Source organism: Carassius gibelio, chromosome B20 (assembly GCF_023724105.1).
Source record: "Carassius gibelio isolate Cgi1373 ecotype wild population from Czech Republic chromosome B20, carGib1.2-hapl.c, whole genome shotgun sequence".
Classification (NCBI taxonomy): Eukaryota; Metazoa; Chordata; class Actinopteri; order Cypriniformes; family Cyprinidae; genus Carassius; species Carassius gibelio.
In genome coordinates this window covers 26245940-26260903 of record NC_068415.1, presented here as the reverse complement: position 1 = coordinate 26260903, position 14964 = coordinate 26245940, and the positions used below count along the sequence as shown (strand labels likewise).

Here is a 14964-nt window from a genome sequence, read left to right as displayed (position 1 = left end):
GAAGACCTGCTTGAAGAGGAGTTAGAGGTAAACTATGTCACACTGAAAGAGTTCAGAAAACCAACAGCTAAAGATCCTGAAACGCAGAGACTAAAAGAATACACCATGAAAGGATGTCCTGCAGAAAAAAGTTCAGTGCACAAAGACGTTCAGAAAGATTGGACATATAAAGAGGAACTCAGCTACTAATCAGGACTGGTGTTCAAAGCTGCAAAACTCAATTCCAGTTAAAATGAGGAGTGCAATGCTGGACAGAATTATGTCCCTTATGCATCACTCATTGAAATAGTCACACAAATGAACCACTCATACCTCATGCACAGCAGACCATGGGCAAAGGTTGGTACTGACTTGTTTCATCACAATGGTTCTTAGTATTTACTGTGTGTAAATTACTACTTCAAGTTTCCAGAGATTGCAAAGCTGAATGACACTACGAGCAGAAGTGTAATCATTGCATTGGAATCACTGTTTGCAAGACATGGCATACCTGATGTGGTAATATCAGATAATGGTCCACAATATGCAAGTCAAGAATTCAAGTCTTTTGCATAAAACTGGGAGTTTGAGCACAAAATGTCTAGTCCAGGATATGCTCAGTCAAACGGACAAGCAGAAAGAATGCTTCAGACAATCAAGAGAATGCTTACGAAGGAACAAAGTGAGAATGGAGATCCATATATTGTGTTGCTGGAATATCGCAATATTCCCATAGATGGCATCGGAATGTCACAAGCACGAAATCTAATGGGCAGAATGTCGAAAACACCAAGCAAATGCCAGACATATCACCAGGAGACAAAGTAAGGATTCAGCAAGGACAAATTTCGAATCCTGCAACAGTTCTTAAGAAACATGATTCTCCAAGGTCATACATTCTTCGCGCAATTGATGGAAGGATTTATAAAAGAAACAGAAAGCATCTGTTCAATACAAAAAAATTCCGTCAAGAGGTGATCAAGATGACTTTGACAGTGAGTCAAACACTAATGCAAACCTAGAAAGCTAAATGAGTCCAGACTTACCTGTTGTGGTGGAGCAAACACATCAAGAAAAATCCCCTGAGAACAAGCAGATCATCATAAGATCTAGAAGAGAAGTTAAAGCTCCTACAAGATTCAGAGACTTTAAAATGCACTAAAATAGTTACTGAAATAAATGCATCAGAGTAGATGTTTAATTATATAGTTAAGGAATAATGCTTTTGTTGATTGATGCATTATTAAATGTTGAGATAACTGTTTAAAAAAGGGTGATTTAATGTATTCAATTGTGGTACGTCATGATGTAAGAGTGTAAAAAAGATCACCCGGTCTCTCTCTTTTTTTAAGCCATTGATGCTTAAGTTGAAGCTTATGAATTGAATCGTAATTCTCACTCCAATTTGAACTCAAAAGTTGGCAGTCCTGCATAATCTATTTTGCCCTTGTACCCATATCATAACATAATGCATTTCCTGTTATACAGCCTGTATCAAGTGATGTGGCCTGTCAATGTCATGCACCATCTTTGAAAAATGTGTCAGTTCAAACGGAAACCCACAAGCAGAAAAGACGGAGTAAAGGTAAAGTTATAGGCTACTAGCTTTGTTTATCTTCATTGTATTAACTGGTAATAGTCTTCTTGTGCTGTTTCATGTGTTTGATTGTCATATGTGTGTGTTGAAATTTTCAGCTGTTCAGGTGAAGCCTTTAGGCCACTCTGTTGGTGTGAGTGTTGGTACAGGTATTGGAGCGCCGTGTCTCACTTCAACACCAATTAAAAGGCCACGCATGGAAGACACTGTGTTCGAGGAGAGCTCAACATACACGTCAAACCAGTGTTCAGATGTCACCTATGAGCCTGATGTCACTCAAGAGAGCATTGAAAAGTAAGTCTAAATGTGGTTATCACTAAAACTTCAGACATGTTAAAAAATGTCATGGTATATAGGTTAGGTTTGAGATGATCAATCAAGATGCCTTGTTAGAAAGTATGATTTGATTTGCTGAGTTATGATTGTCCAGGGTTTGCCAACCACTATACAAAGCCAGGAAATACATGGTGTATGAAGAGAATTTGCTACAGCTGTTTCGGAAGTGTCAAGCATGCTGCCATACCTGCACAGTTGAGAAATTTGTAAATGGGACATTTGTATCCATCACACAGGTGATCATAAATGTAGCACTGACAAATTGTTAATATAATTTTATAATTATAACAAAATTATAACAAATATAATTTTATTTATTGTATTATTGGCATTTTGTATATTGTTCATATACATTTTATGCTTCAAAATCGCATAGATCTGTTCACACTGCCTCCAAAAAACAAAGTGGAACAGCCAGCCACACATCCAGAGTACACCGGCTGGGAATTTGCATTTGTCGGCAGCAGTAGCCTTCAGTGGGGCTTCATACATACAGATCCACAAGGTTTGTCATTTGTGTAAACAAAATAAATTGTATAAATTGGTCATTGTTAAACATTTTTTATACTTATGTAATGTGATATCTTCCAGCTACTGACAGCACTCTGTCTGGAATGTATATGTCCCAGGACGTTTTTTAATCATCAGAAGACCTTTCTCCAGCCAACAATTTTATCGCACTGGAGGACTGAACAAAACACAATGCTGGAGATGGCAAGGCATTATGGAAAGGCCGTTGTCTTGGGTGGTGACATGAGAGCTGATTCCCCAGGTTTGTTAATTTTGAGAGAAAAATAACAACATTCAGTTTCCTCTTGTCATTCCAACCACAGTATAAGCATTACGAAATGTCTGAAGCATTGAAGAATTTTGCATTTTGGAATACACTGTAGATAAATTGGATTAAAATGTTGTTCAATGTGACAATTTTGGTCAATAAACCAGTAATGTCCTAAACTATTTTCTGTTCTACTCTGATTCCCCCTGAAGGACTGTGCCAAGTATGGAAGCTACACAATGATGAACCTGGAAGACAACATGGTGGTGGACATCCAGTTAATCCAGGTAAAATGCAATTTACTATGGCACTGCAATTATCTGTAATGGCATTGTTGTGTATGGCTTTCTCGCAATGAGTGTGTATAAAAACACAACACTTTGATAATTATCAAAACTTAAAATTATTGTGCATGTAAACATACTCATTGTCTTGGTTTATGGTATCTATTAACTGTCAGGATAAAAGTCTAAATGTAATTTTTTTTTACATCTCAAAACATGTCTTTTGTCTGCTAAATTGATATTTTTTTCATCTCTCAGAGTAATGAAGTGGGTGCAAGTCCACGAATGGAACGCGAAGGTTTTTTGAGAAGCCTCCAGTTCCTGGAATCAGCAGGGTTAAGGGTTGGTGCTATCGTCACAGATCGGCATCCTTCGATACAAAAGTATCTGAGGGAGCAGCGACCTGATATCAAGCATTACTTCGATACTTGGCATGTCTCAAAGGGTAACTGTTTGGCAGCATTTAAGATTAATCAGATGTATACACAACAGCAACATAGTATCAAAACTTGTGACTCCAATGACACAAGCACAAATGAACTTGAACTATGATTTAAGAACTGATAAAAGTTTAATATTTTAATTCATTTTATTTTCTGTAATTGCTACTTAAGGTCTTGCCAAGAAGATCGATGCACTAGGGAAAGAGCGTAGTTGTGGAGAGGTTCTGGCCTGGAGGAGAAGTATCATCAACCACCTTTACTGGTGTGCATCCTCTTCCAAGACAGGAGAAGAAGCCGTGGAAAAATGGAAGTCTGTCACCAACCACGTCCAAAATGTGCACCACCATGACAGCGACTTGTTCCCAGTCTGCGCCCACCCACCTCTTGAGATGCGAGCTTGGCTGACACCAAGTAAGGATTTTGTTGATTCCTAATGCTACATGATTAGCCTAGTTTGGTAATAAACATGAAGATAACTATAAACTAAAAACTATAATACTGAAATCTAAAACTAGAAAACTAGAATACTGATTCTGCTAAGAGTGAAACAATTAATTTTTTTTATAAGCCATGATTGTAATATTAAAGGTTAAAATTGACAACAGTCTGTTGAATTCAAGTGCCATAGTGATATACAGATGCAATGGGATTTAATAATCTATATTGATATTTCCAGCCATAAAAATTACATTACAGTTATATGTTGATAAGGACTCACTGTCTTTATTAGGCACTAAAGCTTGTGAACGGTTTTGCGACCTGATGATAAACCAGCGCCTCCTGAAAGATGTGGCAAAACTGAGCCCTCACCATCAGACCTCCTCAGTTGAAGGTTTCCATAGCCTGATATTGAAATTTGCTCCGAAAAATGTGGCTTTCTCATTTGTGGGAATGTTGAACAGGTGTGACAGTTTAAATGTCTTTTAAGTTCATAAATAATGCTGTATGTGCATCTGTCACATTGTCCTATATTTGTAAATACATAATTTATCCACATAATTAATCACTTTTTAAACAACCCCCCCCCCCAACCAATTTTATCCTTTTCATTTCTTAATTTAACTATGTAGGTTGCACATTGCTGCTCTTCACTATAATGAAAATTCCAATCGCGAGTATGCATGCAGCCAGAGTGGTGAACCGTCCATCAGAGTGAAATGGCCAAAATACAAAAAGGGGGAACATTCCCTTCACTACAGAAAAACAGCACCAACCTACAGTAAGTATAAAAGGATAATGTTACCATACAATAAATATGGAAAATATGTAGATCTTCTGCAAAATTAGATCAATTAACTAATTGTTATAATAGAACAATTAACACGTACATTACATTATACATGTTGTTTATGGTAAATGCTGTTTGACTGACCACAATGTTGTTTGATCCCAATTGTAGAAAAATGTCTACTTAAAAAATGCCAGGTTCCTTGTATTTTTTGCATTATAGAGTATGTGGAGAGTCTGCTAAGACTGTTTTTTGAGGAGGTGGTCATCAATCCTTGCCCATACCAAGAGCAGATTAATCAACTGGAGGTTCCAGACCACTTATGTGCTGCCTTTGACAAGCCTGACCTACAGGAATCTGAAGTCAGACCCTGGTCCCGTTTTACACAGATGGAGTAGGAGCAGGTTTAGATCGAGTGTGTATGTGTGTGTGTGAGTGAGAGAGTGTGTGTGAGTGTGTCTGTGGTAGAGAGAGTGTGTGTGTGTGTGAGAGAGAGAGTGTGTGTGTGTAATTTTTTGTGTTAAAATTAATCTTTAAGATGTAATAAATGAAACATCAAATGTAATTAAAGTCCTTTGTCATTATTTATTACATACAGTTGTACATGCATATCACTTGCTATTGTGGATGTAGTGAAGGTAGCTTGAAGCCGGTGTATCTCTCTGATGTGAATGTGGATCTTATTTTAACAACAACACATGATGGGAGGACAACACGTATTTTTCTTCCCAAGTAGCCCCAACACCATCTGACAAAGGTCCTGTAGGCAGTGTGACGGTATCGCCTAAAGACAAAAAAAGGAAACTAGATAATAATGCATTGTTTGCAGAACAGAAACTGACTGTTGCAGATATGATTATTCTCTTACTCTTCGATAGTAAACACATCTTGGTCATAGTCGCCATAATACTGGACCAAGGATGCGTATTCAACTTGAAGAACCCATGGGTTCAAGCAGACCGCTTCAAAACCTGGGTGTTGAGTCATGCATCCAGGTTGCAGTTCTGCTTCTGCACATTTATCAACAATCTATATAAAAAATAATGTAACAATTTTGTAGTTTTAGTATTTTACTATTAGTAATTTATTCTAGACTGTAGTATATTTTATGTAATGTATTAACACATAGGCACTGTATTACAAATGTTAAGGTTTTTTGAAGTCAGAGTTGGCTATCTTCAGTTCTACTCTGCTGCTGTGTCATTTATAGGCTGATTAATAACATGATACCCATTCTCTGCACTTCTTTTACAAACCTGCCTAACCTCCCTACAACATAGTCTTTCAGGACCAGTGGCCATGTGCTCGCAGTAGCCACAGGAGCACCTGAATGAAAAGCATAGTACAGTTTAAGTTGACAAATTAAAGTTGTGGTTTAATCGTGGTAAGCTTTATTATCTGTCAATTATAGATGTAGGCAACTATTCTAGACAAGGTACAACATTCAAAAACATTGGTTGCAGCAGTAATGGCAAATAAAAATAGTTTTATAATTACAATTAGTGTTACCATTGGGACACATCGAGATGCTCGCGAGTGTGAACTTGCTCCTGAGCCGCCACGTCCAGGTGACCGTTTGAACTCTCCGCATATAACGGCTCAAACATGTAAGGTCTGATTCCCGTGACGAAATGATCCTCCGTGTGTTCCTGTTCTTCATCTTCCTCCTCCTCCTGCTGCAAACTAAATTGCGGTGATTCCGGTGGCGAGTAATCCTCAACAACCGATTGTAAACTTGCGTTTAGATCTGCCTCCATTTTTTTAATGAAACACCTACTTATCTAGATCCAATCAGGTGCTAGTTGGAAAATAAGCCACGCCCACTATTTTCCTCATTTATTATTCCGTTTCTCTCGGAAATACGTCACAACACTGGAGAAAAGTCGTTTACAACTTCCGTTTCACGGGGACTTTAAAGGTGCACAATTGCACCTTAAAGATACATTTTTGTACTTTTAAGGGTACATATGCAAAGTTTGTACCTTAGGGAACAAAAATGGACCTGTATTGTACCTCTTTTTCTAACAGTGAACTATTCCTTTACGCCTGTATTTAGTCTGTATGACAAATGTTTTAAATGCAGATTGTAATTAAAGGCTATTATGTGTTGTAATGCGTGTGTTTTAGTGATTGACAGACACCAGGCAATAATTTTCTTAAACTTAATATAAAATATAATAACTAGTTCCACAGAAATGTCTTATGATGGCCAAATAATAAATCTTAGTTGAGGTAACAAATGAAACACATGGAGTAAATGGTTAAATTTTAATTGACACAATTTGCTGTAGTTTTCTTAATGTTCGACCAATTAAATAATTATAGACTATAAAATGTCTTCAGTAAATGTTGAGCCAACTAAAAAATAATTCAGGCAACACATTTCTGTGGTATTTGTTACTAAATAATAATTAGTTGAAAGGGCTTGAATTTTTTACATTGTGTGGTATTGCTTATCATTATGTAAATAAGAGACAAAAACTCATAAATCCTTGAATCACTATCTTGAATCTATCTTTGTTTATGGGGTTGTTGCCCAGCATAATTTTTGTCGGCAGTCAACTGTATGAAATGTACAATGAAGTATACAGGTCCGGGGCAGGGCCAGTGCATTCACTGCGTTAAAATATTTTAATTGCGTTATTTTTTAATAACTATTTAATTTTGTTAACACGTTCAACTTGACATCTCTATTGAAGAGCAATACAAAACAATAAAAAACATATTTTGGCTATTAAATTTATGCAATGGTGAAAAAAACTACATGGTAAAATCCATGAAAATTTTGAAAGAATAAATGTATTTGACCTTCAGCCATTTTGTTTGACTTTGGCCAAGAATTTTAATTTCAGTGCATCCCTAATTTTCCCCAACAATTTGCTATAATCTACTTCCACATAACAAAAAAAATAAATAAAAAATAAATAAAAAAAATAAAAAAATATACATATGGACATAGTCAGCAACAATACAATACCCAAAGTTTGCCAAGAAAATATCCCCCACAGCATTCCACCAGCAGCAGCAGCCTGAACTGAGACAAGGCAGGATTGAATCATGCTCTTTACACCAAATAACTTTTGTCTGGTGTAAAAACAGAAGATGGCAACATTGTGTTTATAAAGTACCCTCCCCAATATTAACACATTGTCTTTATTCTCTTCTCTGTTCAAAAGTAAAACATATGTGTCATGACACAAACCAACTGCTGAATCAACGTTTGGAGTCTACCACTGAAAGATGAATGATTCACAGAAGCATATATATAAACATATATATATATATATATATATTTTTTTTTTTTCTTCATTGTACATTTCATACAGTTGACATATATATATATATATAATTTTTTTTTGTCAGAGAGCTGTTTCTAAGTATGTTGTTCTTGGACAGAATAAAATTACTAATACAGTTCGTAAACAATTTTGTAAATTTTGCAATATTGTGTATATCAACGTTGCCCTTAGACTAGTTTTGCAAGTGTATGATCATTAAGATCCCTGATTTAAACTTCTGCTTCTGTGAATCATTCATCTTTCAGTAGTAGACTCCAAACGTTGATTCAGCAGTTGGTTTGTGTCATGACACATATGTTTTACTTTTGAACAGAGAAGAGAATAGAGACAATGTGTTAATATTGGGGAGGGTACTTTATAAACACAATGTTGCCATCTTCTGTTTTTGCACCAAACAAAGTTACACCAGAATCACCTCTTGATCATCATGTCATTTGACTATACCATCATTTTGAGGTTTTGGTGTTTCACATTCATAGATCAGTGTCATAAGGGCTAAAGGCTAAAGGCTTCAGAATTAATCACACAGTGATTCTGGATGACCTGTTTGATGATCCTGTAGGTCTCCCGGTTCCAGACAGATCGCCTAGTCTCCACTGAGTGCATAATTCAAACTTTCTGACAGCTTTGAGGTGGAGATTGTAACAGTTTCAATGATTAACATGGAGGAGTTCCAAACATCAACATTCCAACATTCCAAATGTTTTTGGTCATTATTACATTATGTTACTTGTTGCTCTTCATTCGTGAATAATAAATACATGCTACAGTAAGTGTATAGTTTGGGTATGAGTGAAAGGTGGGTGATCTGCCAGATGCAGATATTAAACCTCCTGAGAACTTGCTCTTTTTATGTAAACTGAACCCGGTGAACACAGATGAAGATCTGGAGATCATCTTCTCACAATGATCTTCTCTTCACTTCTTCATCTGCAGTTGTCAGATCGTCAGAGACTGGAAAACAGGACAATCTTTGTCATTTGTATTTATAGAGTTTTTAAAGGCCTGTCTGTTCTGTAAATATGCCATCTTTGGAAAAAAGTTTCTGAGCAAGCTGTTAAAATCCATGGCATATTTTCAAAAGTAGATAAAAATAGTTACACATCCAAATTCACATAGCTACATAAAATTTTTATACTAAATACAGATGTTTTGTAGTTACAGTCACCCTTGATAAATCCTGATAAAACCTAGCTATATAAACAACTACAAATGATAGTGATTAGTTTTAAGCAAGCCCTGTGTATAACATGCTGCATCAGGTTCACGCATCCCTTCAAATATTGATAACTTGTAGACTATAAATATTGTGAGTGTGAAACATCTAGTTCACCAAACATAAAAAAAAAAAAAAAAAAAAAAGTTTAAAGGGGTCCTGAAATCTATTTTAAAATGTGTCCTGAGGTGCTTTTAAAATCTTAAGTGTTTTTTTCCATCAAGCCAGTCAAAATGGAGAAATAAATGGTCAATTTCTTGGCTGAATTTGAAAAGCTCAGTTGGAAAGGACATATCTGCTGTGAGACTCACTGAAACGCTGCTGCTTTGATATTTGCATATGAAATTAGCATTTTACTATAACGGCTGCTAAGATTAACTAATGGTGAAAAATGTTGATTGCAGCATTATATTTAGGACTACTCCTGTTGCATCAGAGGTTGCCAAACACAGTCATGTCTACTGAGCGCACAATGCAATTCGTTTTCTGCAATCCCACAAACGCTTGCCCCATAACAAACACAGTGAAAACATGATGTGAATAAGAGGTTCGTTGAACAGTGCAAACTCTGTGGTTGGATATAACAGGAGGAGTTTTGGCAGAAATCAAATCGCTGATATACTCAAAAAGAAAAAGAACAATCTTTGATCTCTTTCTGTACACTGGCCACTTTATTAGGTACACCTTGCTAGTACTGGGTTGGACCCCCTATTGCCTTCAGAACCTCTGGGGACGGATTAGGCGGTACCGCCCAAAATGGCATACTTTTACAAATGTGTAGTTATCTCAAAAACTATTAATGCTAGAGAGATGCGGTTTTTTTTGCCGTCTTCCTCAGATTCCGCTGAAAACAGCGGTGTATATTAATTATTGTATATTGTATATTGTATATTAAACACTTCCCTTATTGCGCAATACCACTGCGTAAACAGGCCAATGAAAAAGATTGTGCTAGGCAGATTCAACACGCAACAGCCAATGGAAAAATTGCCGCTGGGAGGAGTCTTTTTCTAACCCAATCAGAGGAAGGTTATGTCTTCTAGCGATTCAGAGGACTCTGTAGCTCTGCTGTAGCCTTGTAAAAGCTGGCTGGACTAAAGTAAAAGACATGTAATCAATAAGCGTTCAGAGAATCAGCATCAGGGTGGAGAAAGCAGAACGCGATCGGAGTATTACAGAGAGCGATCGGAGTATTAGCGAGCACAAAGAGCTAAATTCGAGCGATCGGAGAATCAGCATCACGTGGAGATAGCAGAAAGTGTGTTAGCGAGCACAAAGAGATCAATTCGAGAGAGATACAGCATTATTACACAATTGTTTTATCAAAATGGCAAGCAGTAAAAGATTTACGGCAGAACAAGCTCTGGAACAATTACTGGAAAGGCCTGGAGAGGCCTTGCTTTGCTCACTGGCATGCCTAGGACTGTTTTTTAAAAAAGTTAATTATTGAATTGTTCTTTACACATTTGATTAAACAATAACACATTTCTGTCAAGCAAAGAGTTTGAAAAAATATATTTTCTTTGTTCAAAAACTTCTGTTCTATATTGTGTGTTTTTCAGTAATAAATGACAAAAATCTAATTTTCGTTTTTGAAATGCTCTAGTTTATTGTAAAATTTTTCACTCATACTTCCTTTATATAAACATATTGCATGCATGCTTATGGTAGCTTAGGGTCTTCTGAATCCATAGATACCAAACACAGGGTGTTTCATCTCCTTTACATATGATTTATAAGCCCAAATATAAAAATAGAGAAAACAGACCAAAAAGGGCTTAGTCCCAAAAATAAAAAAAAACGCCTAGGACTGTTTGTAAATAAAGTTAATTATTTAATTGATCTTTACACATTTGATTGAACATTAACCCATTTCTGTCAAGCAAAGAGTTTGAAAAATATATTTTTGGGTCAAAAACTTTTAACTATTGTTGTGTGAGGTAGGATTTTCAGTAATAAATGACAAAAATCTCATTTTCGTCTTTGAAATTCTCTAGTTTATTGTACAATTTTTCACTCATACTTCCTTTATAGACATATTGCATGCATGCTTATGGTAGCTTAGGGTCTTCTGAATCCATTGATACCAAATACATGGTGGTCCATCCTCATTACATATGGTTTATAAGCCGAAATGTAAAAATAGAGAAAACGGACCAAAAAGGGCTTAGTCCCCTAAGGGTTAATTCTTCATGGCATAGATTCATCAAGTGGTTGGATACATTCCTCAGAGATTTTGGTCCATATTGACATGATAGCATCATGCAGTTATGCAAATCTCCCATTACAGCACATCACAAATCTGCTCTATTGGATTGAGATCTGGTGACTGTGGAAGCCATTTGAGTAAAGTGAACTCATGGTCATGTTCAAGAAAGCAGTCTGAGCTGATTTGAGCTTTGTGACATGGTGCATTATCCTGCTGGAAGTAGCCATCAGAGGATGGGTTCATTGTAGTCATAAAGGGATGGACATGGTCAGCAACAACAATACCCAAAGTTTGCCAAGAAAATATCCCCCACAGCATTCCAGCAGCAGCAGCAGCCTGAACCGAGACAAGGCAGGATTGAATCATGCTTTCATGTTCTTTAAGCCAAATTCTGACTCTACCATCTGAATGTCGCATGAGAAATCGAGACTTATCAGATCAGGCAAATTGTCCAGTTTTGGTGAGCCTGTGTGATTTGTAGTCTCTGTTTCCTGTTCTTATCTGACAGAAGCAGCACCTGGTGTGGTCTTCTGCTGCTGTAGCTCATCTGTTTCAGGGTTTGATGTGTTGTGTGTTCAGAGATGGTATTCTGCATGCCTTGGTTGTAACAAGTGGTTATTTGAGTTACTGTTGGCTTTCTATCTAACCAGTCCGCCCATTCTCCTCTGACCTCTGACATCAACGAGACATTTCTGTCCACACAACTGCCTACGGCTGGATATTTTCTCTTTTTCGGACCAACTCTATGATGGTTGTTCATGAAAATCCCAGTAGATCAGCAATTTTTGAAATACTTAGGTCAGCCCCGCACCAACAACCATTCAATGTTCAAAGTCACATAAATCCCCTTTCTTCCCCATACAGACAGACAGACAGACATAAACTGTCTCCATTTAACTGCACAACTAGGAAGTGCATAAAGTGGTTGGACTAATCAATGTGGAAGAGTCTTATTTCACCCTGAAATGGGTTGTTTTGCAATTAATGGCCTGCTTTTAAAATGCATTTAAAAGTGTCTTAGTGAAGTCCTTGTACTGTACATTCAGAGAAAAAGCAAGGTCAGTCTTTTTGTAATAATGAAGATGGAGGACTGTGGAAAAGTGTACTTCAAAATGTTCAGTGTCCTGATAGATGACCATCACATTCATGTGGAAAGGCAGAGGTGAGTCCGTGCCATTTATTAAAAGGATAACCTGTAATATTATCAATTTCTGTAGAATTTTACAGCATTTTAAATGTTTACATTAGTAAATCAAAACTAAAGGTAATGTGTACAGTAGTTAAAATATTGGTTAAAAAGTGGTTTTACTGTCAGTTTATTTCATTTCTGGGAAATACACTAAAGATGATTTTAAGGCCTGTGAGAAAGACCTGGAAAACAAATCCAAATTGGCTTTGAAAGACAATGTCAAAACCATCTAATAATATCTTTACATTTCAATCATACTTGGACAATTGCATTTCACTTTATAGCATTTGCACTTTAGATTTTACATTTAATTTAGTGGTTTACAGTAGATACTTTGCAGAGATGGTTTGTCTTGAATCACAGGTTTAGTTCTTAGTTATTTGATGTTATTGTTGTGAGCATTACCCATTAACGTGGCATTTTAACAAAAATTCGGCAGGTTGTGTACTGCGTTTTGGAGAAATGCACAAATCGTTTTTCTCTGAAGTAACATGCACTTGATGCCAATGGTCCACACCTGCCCACCAGAGAGTTGAAATGAATAGGATCATATGACATCTTCCAATGGTGATTTGAGAAAAATGTCTTTTTCTAAGTGTCCTACTGGACCATTTTTCTGTACAAGAATATTAGACTCACTGACCCAGCCTCTGTAATGTTAAATTTTTATATAACAGTCAGAGAAGCAGGAAAAGAGCAGGAGATAGTTAGGTAAAATAAGCTTATTGTTTATTGAATAATCCTTGTTGTGTCTTCCTCAGCAATCGGTCTGACTTCAACCAAAAGCAGTGGAAAGTTACTGCTTCACAACATCATGCTGTGATGTTAAACAACCTTGAAATGGAGACATTCACTTATCTCCAGCTGACTCGTGAGGGCAACATAACACACAACATTAGATTATATACGAAATCTTTCTATTTCAGATAGACTGCTGTTATTTTGAACTTTCTATTTGTCAAAGCGATCACAAACGCAACAGATGAGATATTACAGCTGACTGTTACTCTGGGTTTCCTAAGATTTCAGCTGTGAACAGTGAAAAAATACAAAGTTATTCAGTTTTGTACATGAAAAAAAAAAAAAAAATCAGTCAATTTATTGGTATTTAGGCTTTGCAAAAGTTTAAGTTCTTAATGCATATATATGGACTGATTTGATTGACATCAGCCCTCTGGTCTTTTAACTGATAATCTTTCAGTTCAGCGCAAAAACCTCTACTCTGGCACTTCATTGTATTTAGCAAGTCAAAAGGAAAAATATAGAAACACTTTTTTTGTTGTTGTTAAATCAAGGTGATAATAGAATTAAATCAGTGATAGGGTTGTGGTAAGCTTGGGCAATTAAGTCGTTACAAGTGGACTAATTTCATGTTGGTTTCACTTTCAACAGAACTATTTCAGCATGTATAACCGCACTTCAGTGATGAGCTGCCTCCCGCTTTACAAAATCTGCTGTGGTGAAAGATTAGCTCATGAATATTCATTTGAAGTGGGCCACTTTTTGTTAAATATCTAATTTATGGATTTATTTTATATTTTTCTATCATTTTTTATAAAATTAAGGTCCAGCTGTAATATTTGCATTTGTATTCAGTTCACATGTTATTTGGAAGGTATAAACCAATACATTTTTTAAGAAGCACCACAGACAAATGTATTTTTAGTGAAAGTGGGCGGTCTCAGATTTTCTCAAATGATCCTGTATTCTTATTGAAATTAAGAATTATTATTATTTTGTTTAACAACATTAAAAAACAAAGATAAAAAAAATATTTAACACACCCCAAAACATGTAACCTAGGGAGGTTTGTTGAATTAAATACAACACCATTCAGAATGTGTTGTGTTAGTGTTAATGAAATCTAACAGGATTTTGATTAACTTTATAACATTAAAATGGTAACACATGCAACAGAACAACAGTGAATTTAAGGTTGAGCTGGTCCCAGACTAAAATGCATGTTTGAGTGGTCTCAGCTGAAAAGATCTTAAAATTTGTCAGTGCCATCTTTCTTTGTCCAGATGCACACCTGTAACGCTTTCTTCGAAGGCATTTCTGTATAAGCGCCTTATTTTTAAAGGTCTCATTTAATTAAGTTCTGGTGCTGGCTTAAGCTTAGCCCTGTCTGTGAAACAGAAATCATTTTGATATACGCCAACATATGCTTAAAATAAACTAATGGACTAACTTCATCATGAAAGGTAAAACAAGGTAACGTGTAAAGTTTGAAAGACAAATTATTGTAAAAATTTGAACCAAATGTAATAACATTTCTATAAACCTATATTGTGTAAAATTACATTTTGAATCCCCTTAACCCAGACAAATATCATATTGATATACAGCAGTGCATTCTGGGCAATGAATAAAAACTCTATAAATAAATCTCAAGTACACAGCTGA

General features: G+C 36.1%; 2 protein-coding genes across 2 annotated transcripts; both read left to right on the top strand.

Moving 5' to 3' along the window:
- The first annotated feature begins 576 nt into the window (after window positions 1-576).
- Window positions 577-2750, top strand: LOC127983550 (uncharacterized). Its single transcript, XM_052585740.1, has 6 exons — window positions 577-661; window positions 1675-1870; window positions 2007-2148; window positions 2289-2417; window positions 2504-2684; window positions 2746-2750. Exons 1-6 carry the CDS (start codon window positions 577-579, stop codon window positions 2748-2750), a joined length of 738 nt encoding a protein of 245 aa, XP_052441700.1.
- A 156-nt stretch (window positions 2751-2906) lies between these two features.
- On the top strand, window positions 2907-5062 carry LOC127984371 (uncharacterized). The gene is made up of 6 exons (XM_052587017.1): window positions 2907-2977; window positions 3233-3419; window positions 3589-3828; window positions 4148-4319; window positions 4488-4636; window positions 4868-5062. The coding sequence occupies exons 1-6, from the start codon at window positions 2930-2932 to the stop codon at window positions 5041-5043; spliced, it is 972 nt and encodes a 323-aa protein (XP_052442977.1). The 5' UTR covers window positions 2907-2929; the 3' UTR covers window positions 5044-5062.
- The last annotated feature ends 9902 nt before the right edge of the window (window positions 5063-14964 follow it).